The sequence below is a fragment of the Nansenia antarctica genome, assembly GCF_963989245.1.
Source record: "Nansenia antarctica genome assembly, chromosome: 4".
NCBI lineage: Eukaryota > Metazoa > Chordata > Actinopteri > Argentiniformes > Microstomatidae > Nansenia > Nansenia antarctica.
The window spans coordinates 13,700,495-13,718,755 of NC_137689.1; the positions used below are offsets into that span (position 1 = coordinate 13,700,495).

Consider the following 18,261-nt stretch of genomic DNA (forward strand, 5'->3'; position numbering starts at 1 on the left):
GCAATCAGTGGCAGGAAACCCTCGTTTGACTCCTTATCGTAACGGCACGTATTGCAGGTCATTATGGACAATTTAGGTCTTAGATTGTGTAAACAGGATACTGGAGGAAACAAAAAGACAGCAAGATTCTTAACTGTAATTATATTACTGGAAAAGTATACCTTAAAGATACAGGCTGCAAGATTTCCAGTCATTTCAGTGTTGTTGTCATAGGAGAGTTTGTAAACAAATGATATAGGCTAGCTGAAAACATTCTGCTCCCACGGAATGTCATTCCTTGTGCACCACAGATATTTCATAGAAATCAAGTGCTATTTGTATGTGAAAATGAAAATACATTTTCTACATTGTTTACATTGTTGTTGGTGGTCCACTGGTATGCATAAATGGCAGTATTTCGTAGCACTGTATCTCTAAAAACGCTTTCCAAGAAATCACAGTAAACCAAAATGGTTAATTTGACCGCTTCTGATGATTATATAACACTTGAAAAAGGAATTCCAATTAAGTGGAACTCAGAGGGCCAAGTTGCACAGTAGAAAAAACAAGCTTAGGATTTGCTGTGTTAATGACAGTTCTCATGAGAAAAACTATTTAACCACCATGGTTGAACCACAGTAATGAGCCCTGTGAGAGGCTGAACCTAAAGTTACTGTACATAGGAAGAGGGAAAAAGAAATACACAATAACAGGGGACAGAGGAGGGTTGGGAGGAATTGGGCAGCATGACACACACCACAAGAACAACACACACACACACACACACACACACACACACACTCACACTCACACTCACACTCACACTCACACTCACACACACACACACACACACACACACACACACACACACACACACACACACACACACACACACACACACACACAAGAACAACACGCTAGGGTTGGTCAGTTTTACGGTTAAACCGAAAACCGGGGTCTCTGAAAATAGCTTTTAGTTTTTTGTCAAAACCATCATAAAACCGTTATCACGTCATCAATTCCTATAAGAACCGCCTGTCGCCTGATGAGTGTTTGTCCAGTGCCACTGTCTGTGGTTGAAGGAGCTATTGAAAGCGATGACAGAACATGTAATTTGGCAAATAAATAACCTGTCAAAAAATACTATTTAGAAGCAATCATAACCGTGTGTCACGTGACCACTTCTCAGAAGGATAGGCATTCACTAAGTGACCGCAAATATAATTCCGTTTATCTGTATCACTAAATTTATTTTGAAAGCTCTATATTTTGACAGCTCTAATATGGGTAGGCCTACTCAGTGATGAGCAGTATTTGAAAACTGAAATACGAGCAGCAGTTGAAACTTTGTGTAAGAACCAAGCTAATGAGAAAGAGCAGTTCATTCAATTAAGACGCTGTTCCAAGATGTCCTTCTTCATAGATCTTCAACTATCACCAGGGCTAGGTATGCAGGGCTAGGTATGTTAAGTGTTATGTATTTTATGTGTACCATGTATTTTCATACAGTGCCTTTCCACTTACATTTGTGAAACTATGAAGTAGCCTAATTGTGTTGGACTGTGCTTCCCGTGTTTTCACGGTGTCCAACATGAATGTATTGCAGTAGTATAGTATAGGACTCCATCATTTGAAATTGGGGACTCCGTCAAAGCCCTACAACAATGTCATTTTGAATCCCGCGGTTAACCGGAAAACCACGGTTTTATTCGGGAACGGTTTAACGGTATAAAAAATTGGAAACCTTCCAACCCTACAACACACACACAACACCACAAGAACACACACACACACACACTCCCTACCCTCCTCTGTCCCCTGTTATTGTGTATTTCTTTCTCCCTCTATGTTGGCCCCGTCTGTATTGTTAGCGAGTATGTTCCCTCTTCCTACGTAAAGTATATTACACACACACACACACACACACACACACACACACACACACACACACACACACACACACAGAGTGTGGAGCAGGCAGAGTGGCACTGGAGTAGAGAATGATGCGCAGCTACAGCAGCTGAGACTGATGTAGTCTGATCTGTATCAGGGCATCCTAATAAGACAGTCAAGACACAGGACATCTTTAGGAACCAGGGAGAATATGAACTACTAGGGGTGTAACGGTTCACGTATTCGTACCGAAAATCTTTGGTACGGGCCGTTCGGTTAAAAATAAATGGACTGACTTATATAGCGCCTTATTCCAAAGCGCTTTACAATTACAACGGCCTCTCATTCACTCTTTCACACACACACATTCACACGCCAATGGCGGCAAGCTACCATGCAAGGCGCCGGCCAACTCATTGGGAGCAATTTGGGGTTAAGTGTCTTGCCCAAGGACACTTGACATGTGGCCAGCCGGGGCTTCGCCCACCAACCTGCCAACCTTGTAATCATTAGACGCCGGCTCTACCTCCTGCGCCACAGCCGCCACCCACCGGTTCGGTTCGTGTGTGTACTGAACGATACAGCGTTGTACTGCACGTGCAAAACGTTTTATTTGTATTTAAGTAATCAGGTGTATCTCAGGTGCTGTGTTCGTCATCATTGAGCGACCAAGCAATTTGATTGGACTAGAGGCATGCCATGAGCGCTGATCAGATTTCCAGAGCGATTTCCAGTACGCATGCGCACACACAGCATCCCTTAAATCTCCGGTTTGAGAACATTACGGTTTCGCAGTTACAAGGATGATGGACAAAGACAGGTGGATCAGACCAAAGCTGTATGCCGACATTGTTCAACTACGATCGGTTATGCGGCAATACATCAAACTAGCTAACTCATTTGAGACGCCATCACCCCAATGTAAATATCACCGGTACAAAAAGAAAGAGTGAAGTGCAAACCCAGCTCCCCATAGCATTTAACCAACCACCACTCGCTAACAATACAGACGGGCCAATGTCATAACAAACGGCTTAGGTGTTTTTATACCAGTGGACCATACCCTTTATAAGAAGGTACAAACTACTGTTGTCCATGACCTATCCAAGGCATCTGCTATCACTCTAACAACCGATGGGTCTACAATCTAGGGCCACAGAGAGTTATTTAACAGTAACTGCGCACATCATCACACCCGACTGCCACTGGAACATGCAAAGCCACGTCCTGCAAACTCGCCCCTTTTATGAACAGCACACAGGCACACATCTGGCAGACTCAGAGGTACTGAAGGAGGTAGTGTCAGAATGGAAGTTGGAGAGGCCAGGAAGCCCAACTCCAGTCACAACAGATAGAAACGCTAGAAATATTGTCAATGTAATCAGTGAAGCTGGACTGGGCCCCCAAATTGGATGCTAGAGCACAAAAAGCAACAGGAATCAACTAGGTGTCCAGGCTGCTACGCAGAGTCAGAAGTGTTGTGTCTTTCTCCACCATTGCACAACAGCTGCACATTATTGCATATAAAATACAATGAATGTCAGTACAAGCTGGCAAGTCCTAATGTGATGTTGAAAGCTGCTTATATGAATACAAGTACAGTACAGTTAATTTTCTAAATGCTGCACCTTAATGGATGTTTATTTTATTCTTTATTGAGAGAATATTAATTCGATTTACTTTTCAGTAAATTGTACTTTTTTATTAGTAGGTTGCAGAAGTAGACAGACTTTATTTTATTTAAGAAAGAAAAATCCACTGTTTGTTTAGTAAACCACTGTTTAATAATAATAATTTTAAAAAATGTTTTGTGATCATTTTTACCCTACTATACTGAAAACGTACCGAACCGTGACTTAAAAACCAAGGTATGTACTGAACCAACATTTTTGTGAACCGTTACACCCCTATGAACTACTATATTCTATTGTATGACCATATATTCTGCTGGCAAATATAATTATCCCAGGGGCATAATAATATATGATGCTTAACCTTTGTTCAGAAAGACAACTATTGCAAAAAAATGGGTGCACCGGCAATGTCAAGAGGGTTTCAGCAATGCAGGTGGTGAATAACTCTAAATCATAACAAACACACAATTATTCTCTAAACAAATGAGAAGATGTGAGACAAGCCTTGAGGTGAGTCTACTCCAACCAACAAGCAGCACAGAGCCCATGTCAAACCCCTTGTGGTTGTGATGCAGGTTGAGACCTGACCTGCCAAGAAGGATGGATGGAAGCAGGGAGGTATAGTATAGTATAGTATGGTATAGAGACAGACACACATCCCAGTCGTTTCCTCAGAGGTGTTAGCCAGGTTTTTGGGTCTATTTCATTTCAATTCTGTCTTTAAAAGAAGGGCGTTGCTGTTTAAAATGCTGTTTATTTTACAATGAAGAAAAAAAGCCTATACTTTTCTGGCATTGGAATTTCAGTTGAGTTCCTGAGGTGATGGCCTCCTGCAGCTCCCAGGCCAGGGAGCCTGCCACAGTCTGGCTGCCCATGATCACCATCAATATAATGACTCACTTAGAGGAGCCGAGACCTCCCTGTGTGCTCCACTGGTATCTGTCCCACCCTCCACCCCCCTCTCTCTCTCTCTCTCGCCGCCTAGCCAGCTGCCCCATCCCCTTCCGCCATTCATGATCCCTGTGATTATCCTGCCAGCTTACACACATCCTACACATAACACACTAATAACAGCGCTGTAGACCAACACGCTCGTAGGACACTGGGTGGGCAGGGAGAGTGTACCTGAGACAACGACGACACAAAGGCTCTTTTTCTCACACACACACTATGATATTTCCTTCTACTGTTACAAGAACATTAAATGTGAATCAACCCTGCACACTTGAAGTCTACAGTTCTATGTTGTCCTTTTGACCTACTTAGATTCAGCTAGTAAACTCTCCCTTCACTACTACTACTACAGCCTATTTGGCATCAAACATTCGGCAAGTAACTCCGTTTGGAGAATAGCTCTGGTAAGTGTACAGTGAAAAAGCATCCCAGATGTAATGCTATGATTATATGGGTGAGAGAAGCGGCCTTTTTTTAAGACCCTCCATGTGATTCGGATTATAGCCACTGCATCTCTTCCTCTCTCCTCACTGGGCAGTTTCACTCATTCTCTTCTACTCTCTGTCCACCTGCCTGGCGTGCTGTTAGGGTATCAGTCTTTACATTCCTTCTGGAGATAAAGGCAGGTCAAATACTGGTTCAGCGGAACCTAACCTAAATACAACAAAAAACATGTGATTTCCCTCTCCCTTCTTATCACCGCCATTGGAGCAGAGCCATGATGCAACAATGAGAGGGCAGTAGCTCACGTTCTTCATGTTTTTGAAACTCAACAGGACTTTGAAAGAGATTGGAGATTTTTTAAGAGCATTTTAATGAATCTATTCTATGCATGCAGTGCTTCTTTTAAAGAGTTAAAAAGTGTGAATTCAGAGCAGTGTCCCATCCACTCGGAACCATTTAACATGAAGTGAGGTTGTTTGCTCTCGCAAATGGAAGACCCATGGCAGAGATGTTGCCTCACATGGACATACAGTCATGTAGAGGTTTAAAGATGGCATTGGACAGTGTACACTCATCATTCCCAGAGGGATTGAGTGGAAGGTTATCCTAAGACCACAGCGTTCAGCTGCTGTTCAAAACCAGGGAAGTGGTCTGGTTCCCTAGAAGGGGAGGTCTGGGCACAGTGTCAGTTGGGGACATCTTAATGATGATGTTCTCTTTAGTATAGGAAAAGGGGGTAGGGAGAGAAAGAGGGGAAGTCACAGCCACACCCTAGAGGAAATACACAGGATCTTCTCATGTAGGCCTACACCAGACGTGACAGGGAATCTAGCCTTAGCTGTAACTCTACACAGCATCTAAGTATTTAACTGGGGGGTAAAAAAATTAGACATGAACTCATGTCACACAAGCTTTGTAATGTTATATACATTTCATAATTAAATCAATTTGAAATGTGCAACTGTTTTATCACCCTATTATTAACCCTATTGTTTGATGTATGGTGTGTCAAACCTAGAATTAGGCCTATATACAGAATGGCTTTATTAGCCCTGTTGTTTGCCAAACTGTTGTTTACATGTATGCAATGTAGCCTACTGTATCTATCATGAATACTTTGAGATTTAGCTCATTAAATCAGCTCAGTAAAGCATTACTAACACAGAAAGGAGATAATTATACTAAAGTAAGTACAGTGTAGTATTCCCATCAAGATAAATGGTGATGAAACAGTGGAGCACGTACTGTACTGCCAGAACATGATATGAAGTGGCACTGTTTTAGAACACTTTGTCTGGCCAAATTCTTAAGTGCCCAGCTGCACCAGGAGCCCAGGGCTGCTCCACTCAGCTGCACCAGGATCCCAGTGTTGGTCCTCTCATAGGGCTTTCACACCGGCAGTTCCGAACGCCGGTTCGCGTTCGGAAACCTCCGAACGTTGGCGCTGTCTGGCGAACGATACACTGGTATGAACGCGGGCTCGTTCGCCAGACAGCGCCAACGTTCGGAGGTTTCCGAACGCGAACGCGAACCGGCGTTCGGAACTGCCGGTGTGAAAGCCCTATCAGCTGCACCAGGAGCCCAGTGTTGGTCCTCTCAGCTGCACCAGGAGGCCAGTGTTGGTCCTCTCAGCTGCGCCAGGAGCCCAGTGTTGGTCCTCTCAGCTGCACCAGGATCCCAGTGTTGGTCCTCTCAGCTGCACCAGGAGGCCAGTGTTGGTCCTCTCAGCTGCACCAGGAGGCCAGTGTTGGTCCTCTCAGCTGCGCCAGGAGCCCAGTGTTGGTCCTCTCAGCTGCACCAGGAGGCCAGTGTTGCTCCTCATAGCTGCACCAGGAGGCCAGTGTTGCTCCTCATAGCTGCACCAGGAGCCCAGGGCTGCTCCACTCAGCTGCACCAGGAGCCCAGGCCTCCTCTCCACGAAAGGTTCAGCTCTACTTCTAATTAATTGCGGCACCACCACTCTCCCTATGCTTCTGAACTCAACCAGCGATAGGTGGTGTTTTTGTCCTCCTTCATCTCTGGCACAAAGAAGCCTAATTGCATTTCCTTCCATCACTGATGTAAATGAGAGATGTATAATCATCAAAGGAGAACGGAAAACATTCTGAGCCCTCTGTAGAGCCACAGGGACTCTTCCCAATTAACATAACCTCTCCAGCCACACATGAGGAGGACAACAGCACACACTGCAAGCCTTTCACTAATTTCACTCGTTTGCCTGAAAACACAAGACTGGACCTTATTTTCTATATTGTGTGTTGTATTTAGAAGGGTAAGCAGTGGAAGAAAAGGGAGAAATGAGGACAGCAGTAAATGCTAGTGTAATGTCTTCATCTTCATGCAAGCTGCATCTACCGGATTAATGTGGTTTAGAAATGTTGGCAGCCAACATCCACTCCTCAGTGGTGCTAAAACAGCACTACTATGGCAATACTTCTACTTCTGAGTAGAGTGATCTGGTCTGATCCCCTGCTCACATCATTGTCTGCACACCTCCTTCAAGACAGGGAACATACATATAATGATTCAACTGCATTTCGTTGTCTGGTACTTGTACTCTGCAATGACAATGACGTTGGATCTGATCTAATCTAACTATCACCCTGAAATATGACTATAGAATTTGGATTAGCAATGTGAAAGTTTTGTATGCTAATCAATGTACATGCTGTACAACTAATATGAATGGTATCAAATATGCCTACCTTGTGAGGTGCTGTATAACCATACATAACACCCCTGCTATTAAAAAGGGTGGCATTCTTAACCTCTGAGTGACCAGTATGACAATGTGCTGACCATTTGACTCTCCCAGGCAGCATCGCTACACACCCATGAAACACCCTTTTACTCATCCTCTGCATCTGTTGTAGTCACACAACCACACTCCCACTGCTTTCGTTTTGTTTACAGTATCCTTAAATCACTATATGACTTGCACCATTGGAATGTGAGTGGTCAAACTCCTCAGGTAGGAGGAGTAGCCTATTACAGGCCTACATGGGCTGGGACAGACAAACCACAAATTCCAGTGGTATGTTTTACATCTCTGACGTTACCCGTTTAACAGAGATTGCCGAGTTAGGGGCGTGGGCATGAAAAGCTATAATTCCATAATCAACCAGTGATCCTTGAATCACAGTCCCTAACTCAATGGAAGGTGCAGAAATGTATTCACATTGAACAAATTGGACAGACAGTACCAGCCGAATGCATCAGAAGGCACATTTATCAACATATGATAGCAAAAATAAAATAAAAATAAAAACAGACATATGTTGTTAAAAGCAAGTAAGTAAGTACTGTAAGTAAGTAAGTAAGTAAGACTGTCTGAACGAATGGTCTGTCTGTCCAATTGCAGACAAAATGGGCAAACATGCATGATGCATGACAGATGACTTCAGGTAATAGCACTGTATGAGAATGGACAGACTTTATACACAAAACAAAACTCATCAACTTAAAAAGTTGGTTTCATTTTGGCCATGTTCTGTCCCCTGTACTCAAAGGACCTCAGTGAACACTTGAATTAAATGTTCCTCTTCTAATCCATCATGTTTCTGTCCATTCATCTAATAACACACTGTAGTAATTGGCAAAAAAGTTGACACCACAAATGTGTCACCACACACACAAACTATCACTATGATGACATCATCTGGAAAGGTAGAAAGGTTTCGCCTAAACTGGAAGAACTGACCAAACCAGAATATCGTCACTCTAAAACGGTTGTACGCATTCTTCAGTTGTCAAACAAGTGCAGTATAGTAAAAAGTGTCACGCTCGACTTTGAAAATAATATTAATAAATAATAATAATAATAAAATAATATTACAATTGTGCGGAGTAACGTAGATGTACAACCACCCTCTAAATCTAATGCTGGGCCACTCTCAACCACAACCACACCTCACACCAGACTGGACTAAAAACTGATTAGAGAAGTCGACTGATCGACGTCGAAACCATAATAGGTCCATCATCAAATTGTATTTACACCCAGTTAAATATTGGCAGTAACACACTAGTCTGTAACACATAATTGAGACGCGCTCAATGCCCAGCAGCCTAAAAGACTGACCCAGTTCACTCGAAGATCTGCACTGGCTCTGGTACCCACAACATGGGTTGCTTAGTGAGGTTTATTGCTGTAATATAGATAGTTTTGCTGCATTTACGATGAAACAATTGCAATTCTCTCCTATTCACATTAATGTTTTGCTACAGTCACACACACTTATTAACGCTGTCTGGACCAATTCAGAAAAGTTGGATTTCCAGGTCCAGAGTTGAACGATTAGATGGTCATTCCCCAACAACAGGCGACCTTCCTTGTGAGTGAATCAACAGGTATTTAGTTGAGGGGCAAGTCAACACTGACAATGTGTAGCTAGTAGGCTATAAAAGTTATCCCAAACCCCCCTCTCATACGTTTGTCTTATACTCAAACATGTCTATCTTTCAAATGTTTTGAAATAATTAATGATGATGAATAAGGTCTGGGCTACTTCCATCATCGTATTATAATAATAGCAGACAGCTACATAAATAAAGAAAGTTGAGGAATTCTGTTGATTGTAGGATTCCAACCCACTCACATGAACACTCACAGAATACATTGAACTTGGCCTAGATAAATAAAAAATAAAAAACGGTACTGACAAAGCTTCCCCGTGTCACTGATGAGTCAATACACTTTGGCGCAAAATAAGATACTCTTTAGATTGGTGTTTAGTCTGCTGTATTCCTACCTTGTTAGAAGTAGCTTTGGCGGACATTTTATTCCCTTGCTCCGCTCCCAAAGTAGCAAGTTACTGTAATTATTATCACTAAAAACAAAAGGGGGCAAAATTCCCGTCCTCTGAATTCCGCCCAGCTGCCGCCACGCCGGGCAATGTTATTTTATCTTTCTCAGGACGCCGAGAAACATGACCCGAAATTGTGTGTGAAAAGTCCAAAGTTCATTATCTTCAGTGGTTTTCCCCTCAATATAACTTTTATCCTAGATACAGGAAGTTACTCCGTTTAATTATGGTCCCAATACAAGTTGTTTTGTTGTGTTTTTCTTTTAGTACACAGTTGGTTGAGACGTTTGGAGAAAAAAAATGTAGGTTATTCACTTTGCTCCGCAAATCCAAAGCAGTAAAACTGCAATGGCAGGCTTTGTATGCCTCTCCCAGCTCGCTGCTGCTCTCTCCGAGCAACGATCGTGACATGTCTGACTGGAACAGTCCATTGCGACTTTGTAGGGGTGGTTGTACGGATGAAAACATGAGCATTTGGCGTCTAACTAAAGCTACATCTTTTAAATTAAAAGTATGCTTATGCATGTGTATGTCGGACACTTAGGTAAATCCGACGTGTAGCGTTTATGTTTTTTTTATTTCAGGTGTTTACCAATCTTTCTGTAACAACAGAATACCACCAACACTCTTTTCCCTGATAATGAACTATGCGGGCCATGGCAATCGTCGGGGTGAGGGAGGGATGTCGCTGATGCTGAATGTTCACTTTTACTGGAAGATGATGGGCCTGCTGGGTTTGGTTGTAGTGCGTAGTAGGCTTTTATGTTTGGGGTGGCAATGTGTCCCTGATCAGTGTCCTCAAGTGAATATCCTCCAACTTAATGAGTTAGAGGGTATTTCATTGCATTGATTAAAAACATTATTTGCTTTAGTCTAGAAATCCCATTGGATATTTTGACCAAGGTGTTAAAGGCATAGTTTACTCAAAATATAAATGAACATTAATTCTCATGTAGGCTACTGTACCATGGACATATTTAATACGTGTTTGTTGTATCGCTAGGTCCTATCCATCCTGAAAATGTCTCTAAAACATCTTACAAATACAGAACTCTAACTCCCATTTATGTCTAGTCTACTTTAGATTTGTTTTTATTGCGTTAATCGCACTGTAATCCACTTTTGAGAGATTACGTTTTGACAACACAATTTGATTTGGATTTGTGGAGCAAGTGAATTTTTCAAAGTGGATTACAAAACAACAAAGTGACTATTAAACAGTGTAAACACACACACACACACACACACACACACACATACAGACGCATACATGCATACATAGACACACACACTGTTCCAACTGTAAGGTGTTTTCTAATTACGTCAATTAGCGTAAAACAACAGTCTTACTGTAGCATACCATGAACAACAGTCTTACTGTAGCATACCATGAACAATGACTCTTACTCCATTGTGAATGTTTTTGTCATAGGAGACTTTGTATAGAAATGGTGTACAGATTAGGATTATGTTTTTAAATATGTAATGCTGGTCTTATGTAATATCATCCCTTGAAGGGGGACCCAGACCCAATTGTCATTGTCTGTTAATATTTATTAGGTCGGCTTGCTTAAGCAACTTCTCCTCCAACTTTTAAGCTATTCACACCAATCCAACTTTAAAATGTGCAGAAATGTCTAACACATGTTGCTATGACTTTTGGTTTTGATTCAGCTTTTTAAACATTACAAACTTGAAAGTGCTTTTTAACATGGAGGTCTATGGAAAGCAAAAGATGCAATTTTTGAACCACTGTCGATCTTACAGCTTTTAAACTACTAACACCATTTCAACTCTAAAATGTGCCAGAAACTAAACATTTACGTTTTGAATAAAAACTATTCAACTTGTTCAACTATTAAACTTTTTGTAACTCCAAAACCTCTCCACTGGAACATGGTTGATCCGTTATAACATTCTGACCTTATATCTATTAACCTTTCAACTACCCAGCAAACCTTTCTATCTATCTAAACATATTTAAACCTTTTCCAAAATAAGACTTTCCCACAAAGTTTTGTCTGGAAATTTATTTTTCTAGTTATACCTTACTGTACGTGTAGTCTGCACATCAGTAGGTAACTAACTAAGTTGAACCATTCATTTTACGTCCACAGCAAATTAATAGAGATTAGTAATTGTACCTGTTAGCATTGTCTACACACAAATTGGTTGTGTAGAATTAGGTTAATTGGTTGTAGAATAAATTATTTTCTACAGTTACAGCCATGGGATTGGATGCCATCAGAGTAATAAAAAGATAAAATAGTAGGCCTATTCAAAAACATAAGATTTCATAAAAAATAAAGTTGTCACTTTCAATAAGTATAGGATATTTAAATTGATTTAGGCACCTGTAGACAATGCTAACAGGAGTGATTGAGATGACAAGAAAAGGTAATGGGGAAATAGTAGGGAAAGGCTCAATGCAAGAAATTCAACAACCGGTGTAGAGACTACATTTAAGGTAAGAAATATTAACAAATGTCATCATTGAGTAAATAATAGCTATTTGCTCCATTGTTTACGTTTTGCTGGTGACTCAAAGCAGAAATCACTGAGTGGGGCTTTTCTAAAAGAGTTCAATATTCTTGCTAACATAACGTGACAGCTAATGTCATTACATTGAAAACAATAATTGTCTGAATTTGTGGCTGGACTCAGGGCTGGACTCAAGGATACATACACAATGAGTTGAAGAAATAACTCTCCAGACCGGACCTGGGCGAAATAACTATGTGACATTATGTTCAAATACAGCTGCTCTTGTTTTCTTTTTCTGCTCAATGGAACCAATGGAATAGTCTCAGTACTATATTGACCCAGGAATGGTGCATTGAACAGTAAATGATCATGGCAGAGCAGAGGTCAAATCCAACAAAACCAATGGAAAATCAACTATGTGAACATAATATAATTTATTCTAGGTGTTTGTGCCACAACACCAGTGGTTGATAGCTAACCTCACAGGAAACCAAAAGAGACCATTGCTGTCATTTAGACTACTTCCTATGGCTTTCCGGACCCCCACCCACAGGATGCACTGAACCGCAGAGCTCAACTTGTATTATTTCTATGTAAACAAGGCCCATATCTCTCTATATGTAAAATAAATCTGATTATATATGCCAAGCACTGAGCTATTATGAACTTAGTCCATCACTGTCATACCCATCGATTGTGTTCAACAAGTTGTTGACCACAACGTTCTTGTGTATATTGAGCACACACTATGAGGTAATTTTCTGCCTTTGAACTGACACACTGAATCATTTGTTTCTGCCTGAAGTCATTAAAATCATTTAAAAGATACTGTGCAACAAGAAAATAAAAGTCAAATGTTCCAGACCTACTGAAGAACTGTAAGACATACCGGATAACTCTGCTCTGTTTGATTGTAGACAGCCTGTGACAACATGTAACAGGAATAATGAAAACATGTGCTTGTACATCCCTTACTCTGAGTACACTGAGCCTCCCCGATGCAGGCAGCCATTTCAAACTCATTGCTCACTCATGGTGACTTTTCTCTTCTGTGGTCTTCATGTACAGGCAGGGGCAGAAGCTGGTGGTCTTCCACCAGACATAACCCTACCAAGCAACCACATAGGGCTGTTTGACAGACAGGGCTTGAGGGAAGGGAGCAGAATGACCCTAAGGAGAGCCAGGCCACTGAGACAATAAGGACAGAGCTACTAAAGCAGAGCCCTACATTACCCCAACTTGGAGCATCACATTCTCCTGCTTAGAGATGAGAACCTTTTAAATTAATAACCTTGGCTGGAATTGATGTTCTGATTTGTATTTTCGAGATTTGCTTCTTTTCTGTGTTTCAACAACAATATGATATTGCTCAATAATTCTTCAGCAACAGTCTTTTTTGCATTGGTATTCAGGCTAATGCAATTACCTCAACGTGGCAACACTGTGGAAGCTCTCTCTATTTCTCTTTCTTTCGCTTTCTCTCTCTCTCTCTCTCCCTCGTTGCAAGCATTGCAATAACAGCATCTGGCAATAATATCTTATATACATGATGTACATGCAAAACAGGAGAATGTTTTCTTTGGAAATACCCGTAATTTTAGTCAACAGTCAGCATGTTATCCTAATTTCTTACACCATTCACAATACAAATCAATAACAGAACAATGAAACATTTCTGTGTATTACATCTGAAATAGCAATGGATAAAGGACTACATACTAGTATAGATGCAAGCCGCTCTGTCCTTCTGAAACGCATACTTCGGTCCGCATCCACCAGGGTAGATAACAGAATGTTCAGCATTCTATCTATCTCAAGTAGCTGCTTAAACTAATTTGTTATCCCAAAAAACAATACTTTAACCCAACGATACAGAGAAGATGACTCCTTTCGTGTACAGCCACATCCAGCAATATCTCCTTATGGTGGACAGGGGCATTTGTGACACTACAACGTGATCAAGGGCAGCCCCCCCCCCACTCTACTGAGCACCCAGAGCACCACATCTGCTCCTGAGCTCAGGTGCTCTCATGGAAGAGCAGGCACATGGAAAACACAGAACACGCCGGAACACACACAGCCTACATGTTAGGAGAACGCTTCACAGGGTTCATTCCAGCATCCCCAGAGCAGGGAAGACTTATGTACAGTGGAACAACATAAATACCCACACTATGTATAGCACAAATACAGCACAACAGAGGGCCCAGTTGCTGTAGGTATAGCAGAGCACCGTGTCAGCTTAGAAGAGGTGGGTGAGAGTAAAAGGAGACCAATAAACCTAGGCAGAGCTCAAACACCTCTCTGCATATTAAAACAACACTTCTGTGGGAGAGGTCAAGAACTAGAGGCCAGCCCCCTGCCAACACCCGTCTTTGATAAGCCCACAATTGTTTTCTCTCCACATTCTCGTCCTTGGAGTTCTTCAACAAAAGTACTTGCTAATCCTCCTGATATTTTTGCCAATGTGTATTCATTCCCCATCAGCCAGTGTATGCAGAAGAAATATGGAACTTTGCTCCTCTTTTCTCACTGTTATTTGGATTCTGTTGAAGGAGAATGCTTGCTTCACACCTAGAGTGGAACACAGATGTGGTCATAATTACCATAAGCACAGAATGAAAAGGAAAAAGAAAACAAGAGGGTAATAGATCCTCCTGTTTGTGCAACACCTTGAGTTGAGTCGGATCAAGGCAGGAAGTAAGGGTTTTGTTTCACTGTCTATCTTCATCTGTGCTGAATTAAGAGCCGATTGGCTGTTTTATCCTCCCAAGACTGTTGACTCTGGACATTCTTGTCTTGGTTACAGCTCTTGCAGGACACTGGGCTCTGTTTCCCCTGATAATGAGAACCCTATGAAGGTCAGGGGCTGGAGTCAAAATCAGCCAGGACTTCCTTTACCCAGTATTATGACTGGAGGGTGAGGACACTAAAGGCTGTTTTATGCTTTTTAATGTGTCGAACGACATTTTGTCACTCAACGAAAACCAATGCCCAATCCCATTCCCCATACCCCTCGTTTTGGAGTGCCACTCACTTTGGAGCCAAGCCCTCCGAACAGAGTCACAAGGGATAGTGGTTGAAAATCTTCCCCTATGAAATGAGATAACCCTTCAAGACCCAGATACGTCATCAGTAGTATCATAGAAAAGCATCGACGCTCACGATTCATTCACAACTTAAGTTTCATCCTATCAATCGATCAAACAAGTCATCAAATAAAAAAGAACAATGCTTCATTATCAGACCTGTTCATGACAGAATAACGGTTCTATGTAGGCTAGCAACCCGTGCTCCTTCCCTGCCAGTCTGCACTGATATTAGAGGAGCGGTAACAAGTGCACAACTTCATGGCTGAACTTCAGTTAAATTTCGGGCGTCATGCCATCAAAGGGGAAAATGCAACATGGAAATATGTCAAAATGTGGGACTATCATGCACAAATCAGCCTTAAAACATATGTTAGATAGCTAACGTTAGACACACAGCTAGACACATAGTATCTTTTTTGTTATGTTTGTTAAAGAGAAAAGGTCTATAATACATTGAAATGACATGAAACTAAGATAATACGATGGTTGGTGCCAATGAATCGCAAGGCATTCAGAGATTTCATAACCCTCCATTGGCGTGTGAATGTGAATGTGTGTGTGAATGGGTGAGAATGAGAAGCCATTGTAAAGCGCTTTGGAATAAGGCGCTATATAAGTGCAGTCCATTTACCGTTCCATAAACAATCTACAACGGCGCCCAGAGACAGAAGAAAGTTTGGGTGGTACGTGACACCACTCAGCGACACTCAAAAGTGTCGAATCGACGTCATTTCCGTCAATCGACAAAGCGTAAATTAACCTCAAGACTAGACTGATATGACTACTAGTGCACACTAAAACTACACTAAAACTAAGACCCCATTCTCCTTTACAATGGAGGATACCCGATTTTCTCAGCACTGACAATTAATCTACGGTATCTTCAAGAGCTTACCATAGAAAATGTTCTACTCAGAGAAACAAAGCTCAATTAAGTTAAAAGGGTCCAAAGCTTTATGTTGTGTAAACAAAGGCCTCTAAACTTGTGGAACAACTTGAGGGACAACTTGAGTGGCAAGATTAGTTTCATATGACATGCGAGAACAACAACACATCTTGGTTTCAGTTCTTTCCCTCAACATCATTGTTGAGGACTGTTCCAGCTACCACATCTAGCCAAATCTGGTGTCAGGTATTGGAGAAACAAAGACATTAGAGCGTTCAACCTTTATATCACATCCCCATAATCAGCTGAGCTATCCAGCTGTACAAACAAGGGGAGGCTGGTGGAGGGAGAAATCGGAGGACAGGCTCATTGTGATGTATGGAATGGAATGGCATCAACGTGTGTTGACCCTGGTACAGTACACAGAAAAGATGTGGCATAGAATTAGGGAAGAGCGGCTGTTTTAATACATTTGAACTCATGTCTTCTTGTGAGTGCCTAGTCTAAACCGTTAGTTATATTAAACCTGTCGGTGTTTCTGGTTCCATGGCTCCTCCAATGCACATTCAGTAATTGCGTGAACATTCCATTAATGCATCCTGGCCAGTAGCATCATCAGGCCATTGTTTATGGCCTGGTGTTGGACAGGAATGCAGGGGGGGGGCGGGGGGGGGTGTATGAAAGTGTTTAGTCTGCATTTGAACAGTTCTGGTCTCACTCAATTTGATCAGGGGGACCCGGGTGAGTGCTAAGCATCAGAACATAAATAAAGACAGTGGTTTATACAGGTATATACAGCATGGTAATTGTCACCCTGAGGCTAGCTACTATAATCTACCCAGAGTCTATGGTCATGCCCTCAATCATTTAGACTTTTCTTTTCTCACTACCTACTTGTGTCACTTCTACCTGCTTTCATCACATGAATGGCGGCATTAAAGCACTACCATAATCATCATTAAAAGTGGCAGAAATTTATTCTTTGCATACAGGGGGGAAAGATGCATATTTCAGTACCAGTATGTGTGTAAAGTACAATTATGTGAAAGCCTAGGCTCATGTCATTTGAAGTCCAGTCAACAGTGCACCTTATTATTCTGAGAGGAACACTGAGTTCTGATGAGGATGTCAAGCTTTCATACTCTAAAATTACCACAGTAATTACTGATAGTAAACTGGGCCACTTTTCTTATCTTGTGAAGCGAAGCGTAAGTGCCAGACTGTGATCACTCGTCCAAGAGATGAATTCTTTTCTTTTTCCCACCTCAATGGACATGGTATGGACATGGTTTGGACATGGTATGGACATGGTTTGGACATGGTATGGACATGGTTTGGACATGGTTTGGACATGGTATGGACATGGTATGGACATGGTTTGGACATGGTATGGACATGGTATGGACATGGTTTGGACATGGTTTGGACATGGTTTGGACATGGTATGGACATGGTTTGGACATGGTTTGGACATGGTTTGGACATGGTATGGACATGGTATGGACATGGTATGGACATGGTATGGACATGGTTTGGACATGGTATGAACATGGTTTGGACATGGTTTGGACATGGTATGGACATGGTTTGGACATGGTTTGGACATGGTTTGCAGAGCACGTTTAGGCAAAACGACAACACGCTGCAGGCAGCAGCACGGCTGGCATCTCTCCACTCAGCTACACAAGCAGTTTAACCCCCAGTGGCTGGGACTCCCAGAGCACACTCACCCAGCAACGGCTCTGATAGGGATTCATGAGACTCTACTGGTCCCTTGGAATCAAGATGCATTATCTGTGCAAGGTCACTTATTATGAATACGGAAGGTGGGGAAAACTGACAAAAACTACAAAGGACAATTTGTTTGAAACAAAGCTAATAAAAAAAAAGCCTTAGTTCGAGTGCTTTGCTTTGCTATTTAGCGGGATGACGTGATCCCATTGTTTGCATTACAATGCAAGAGTGAAATTGAAAACAATGCTTTGACAATCCTGGACCACATGTCATTGAATTTAGGAGGGAAGGAGGCAGTAAATGCTTCATGAGAAACAATGTGACCTTTCCCTCATTGTTGAGATCATTCAAGAAAA

General features: G+C 41.8%; 1 protein-coding gene across 1 annotated transcript in view; it reads right to left on the reverse strand.

Moving 5' to 3' along the window:
• Positions 1 to 9,955, reverse strand: part of tjp1a (tight junction protein 1a) — a 59,636-nt gene extending 49,681 nt beyond the window's left edge. Inside the window, exon 1 of the mRNA XM_080529876.1 lies at positions 9,656 to 9,955. Coding sequence (XP_080386002.1) covers positions 9,656 to 9,682 — 27 coding nt within the window. The 5' untranslated portion in view covers positions 9,683 to 9,955. The remainder of the gene's footprint in view (positions 1 to 9,655) is intronic.
• Between the last annotated feature and the right edge of the window lie 8,306 nt (positions 9,956 to 18,261).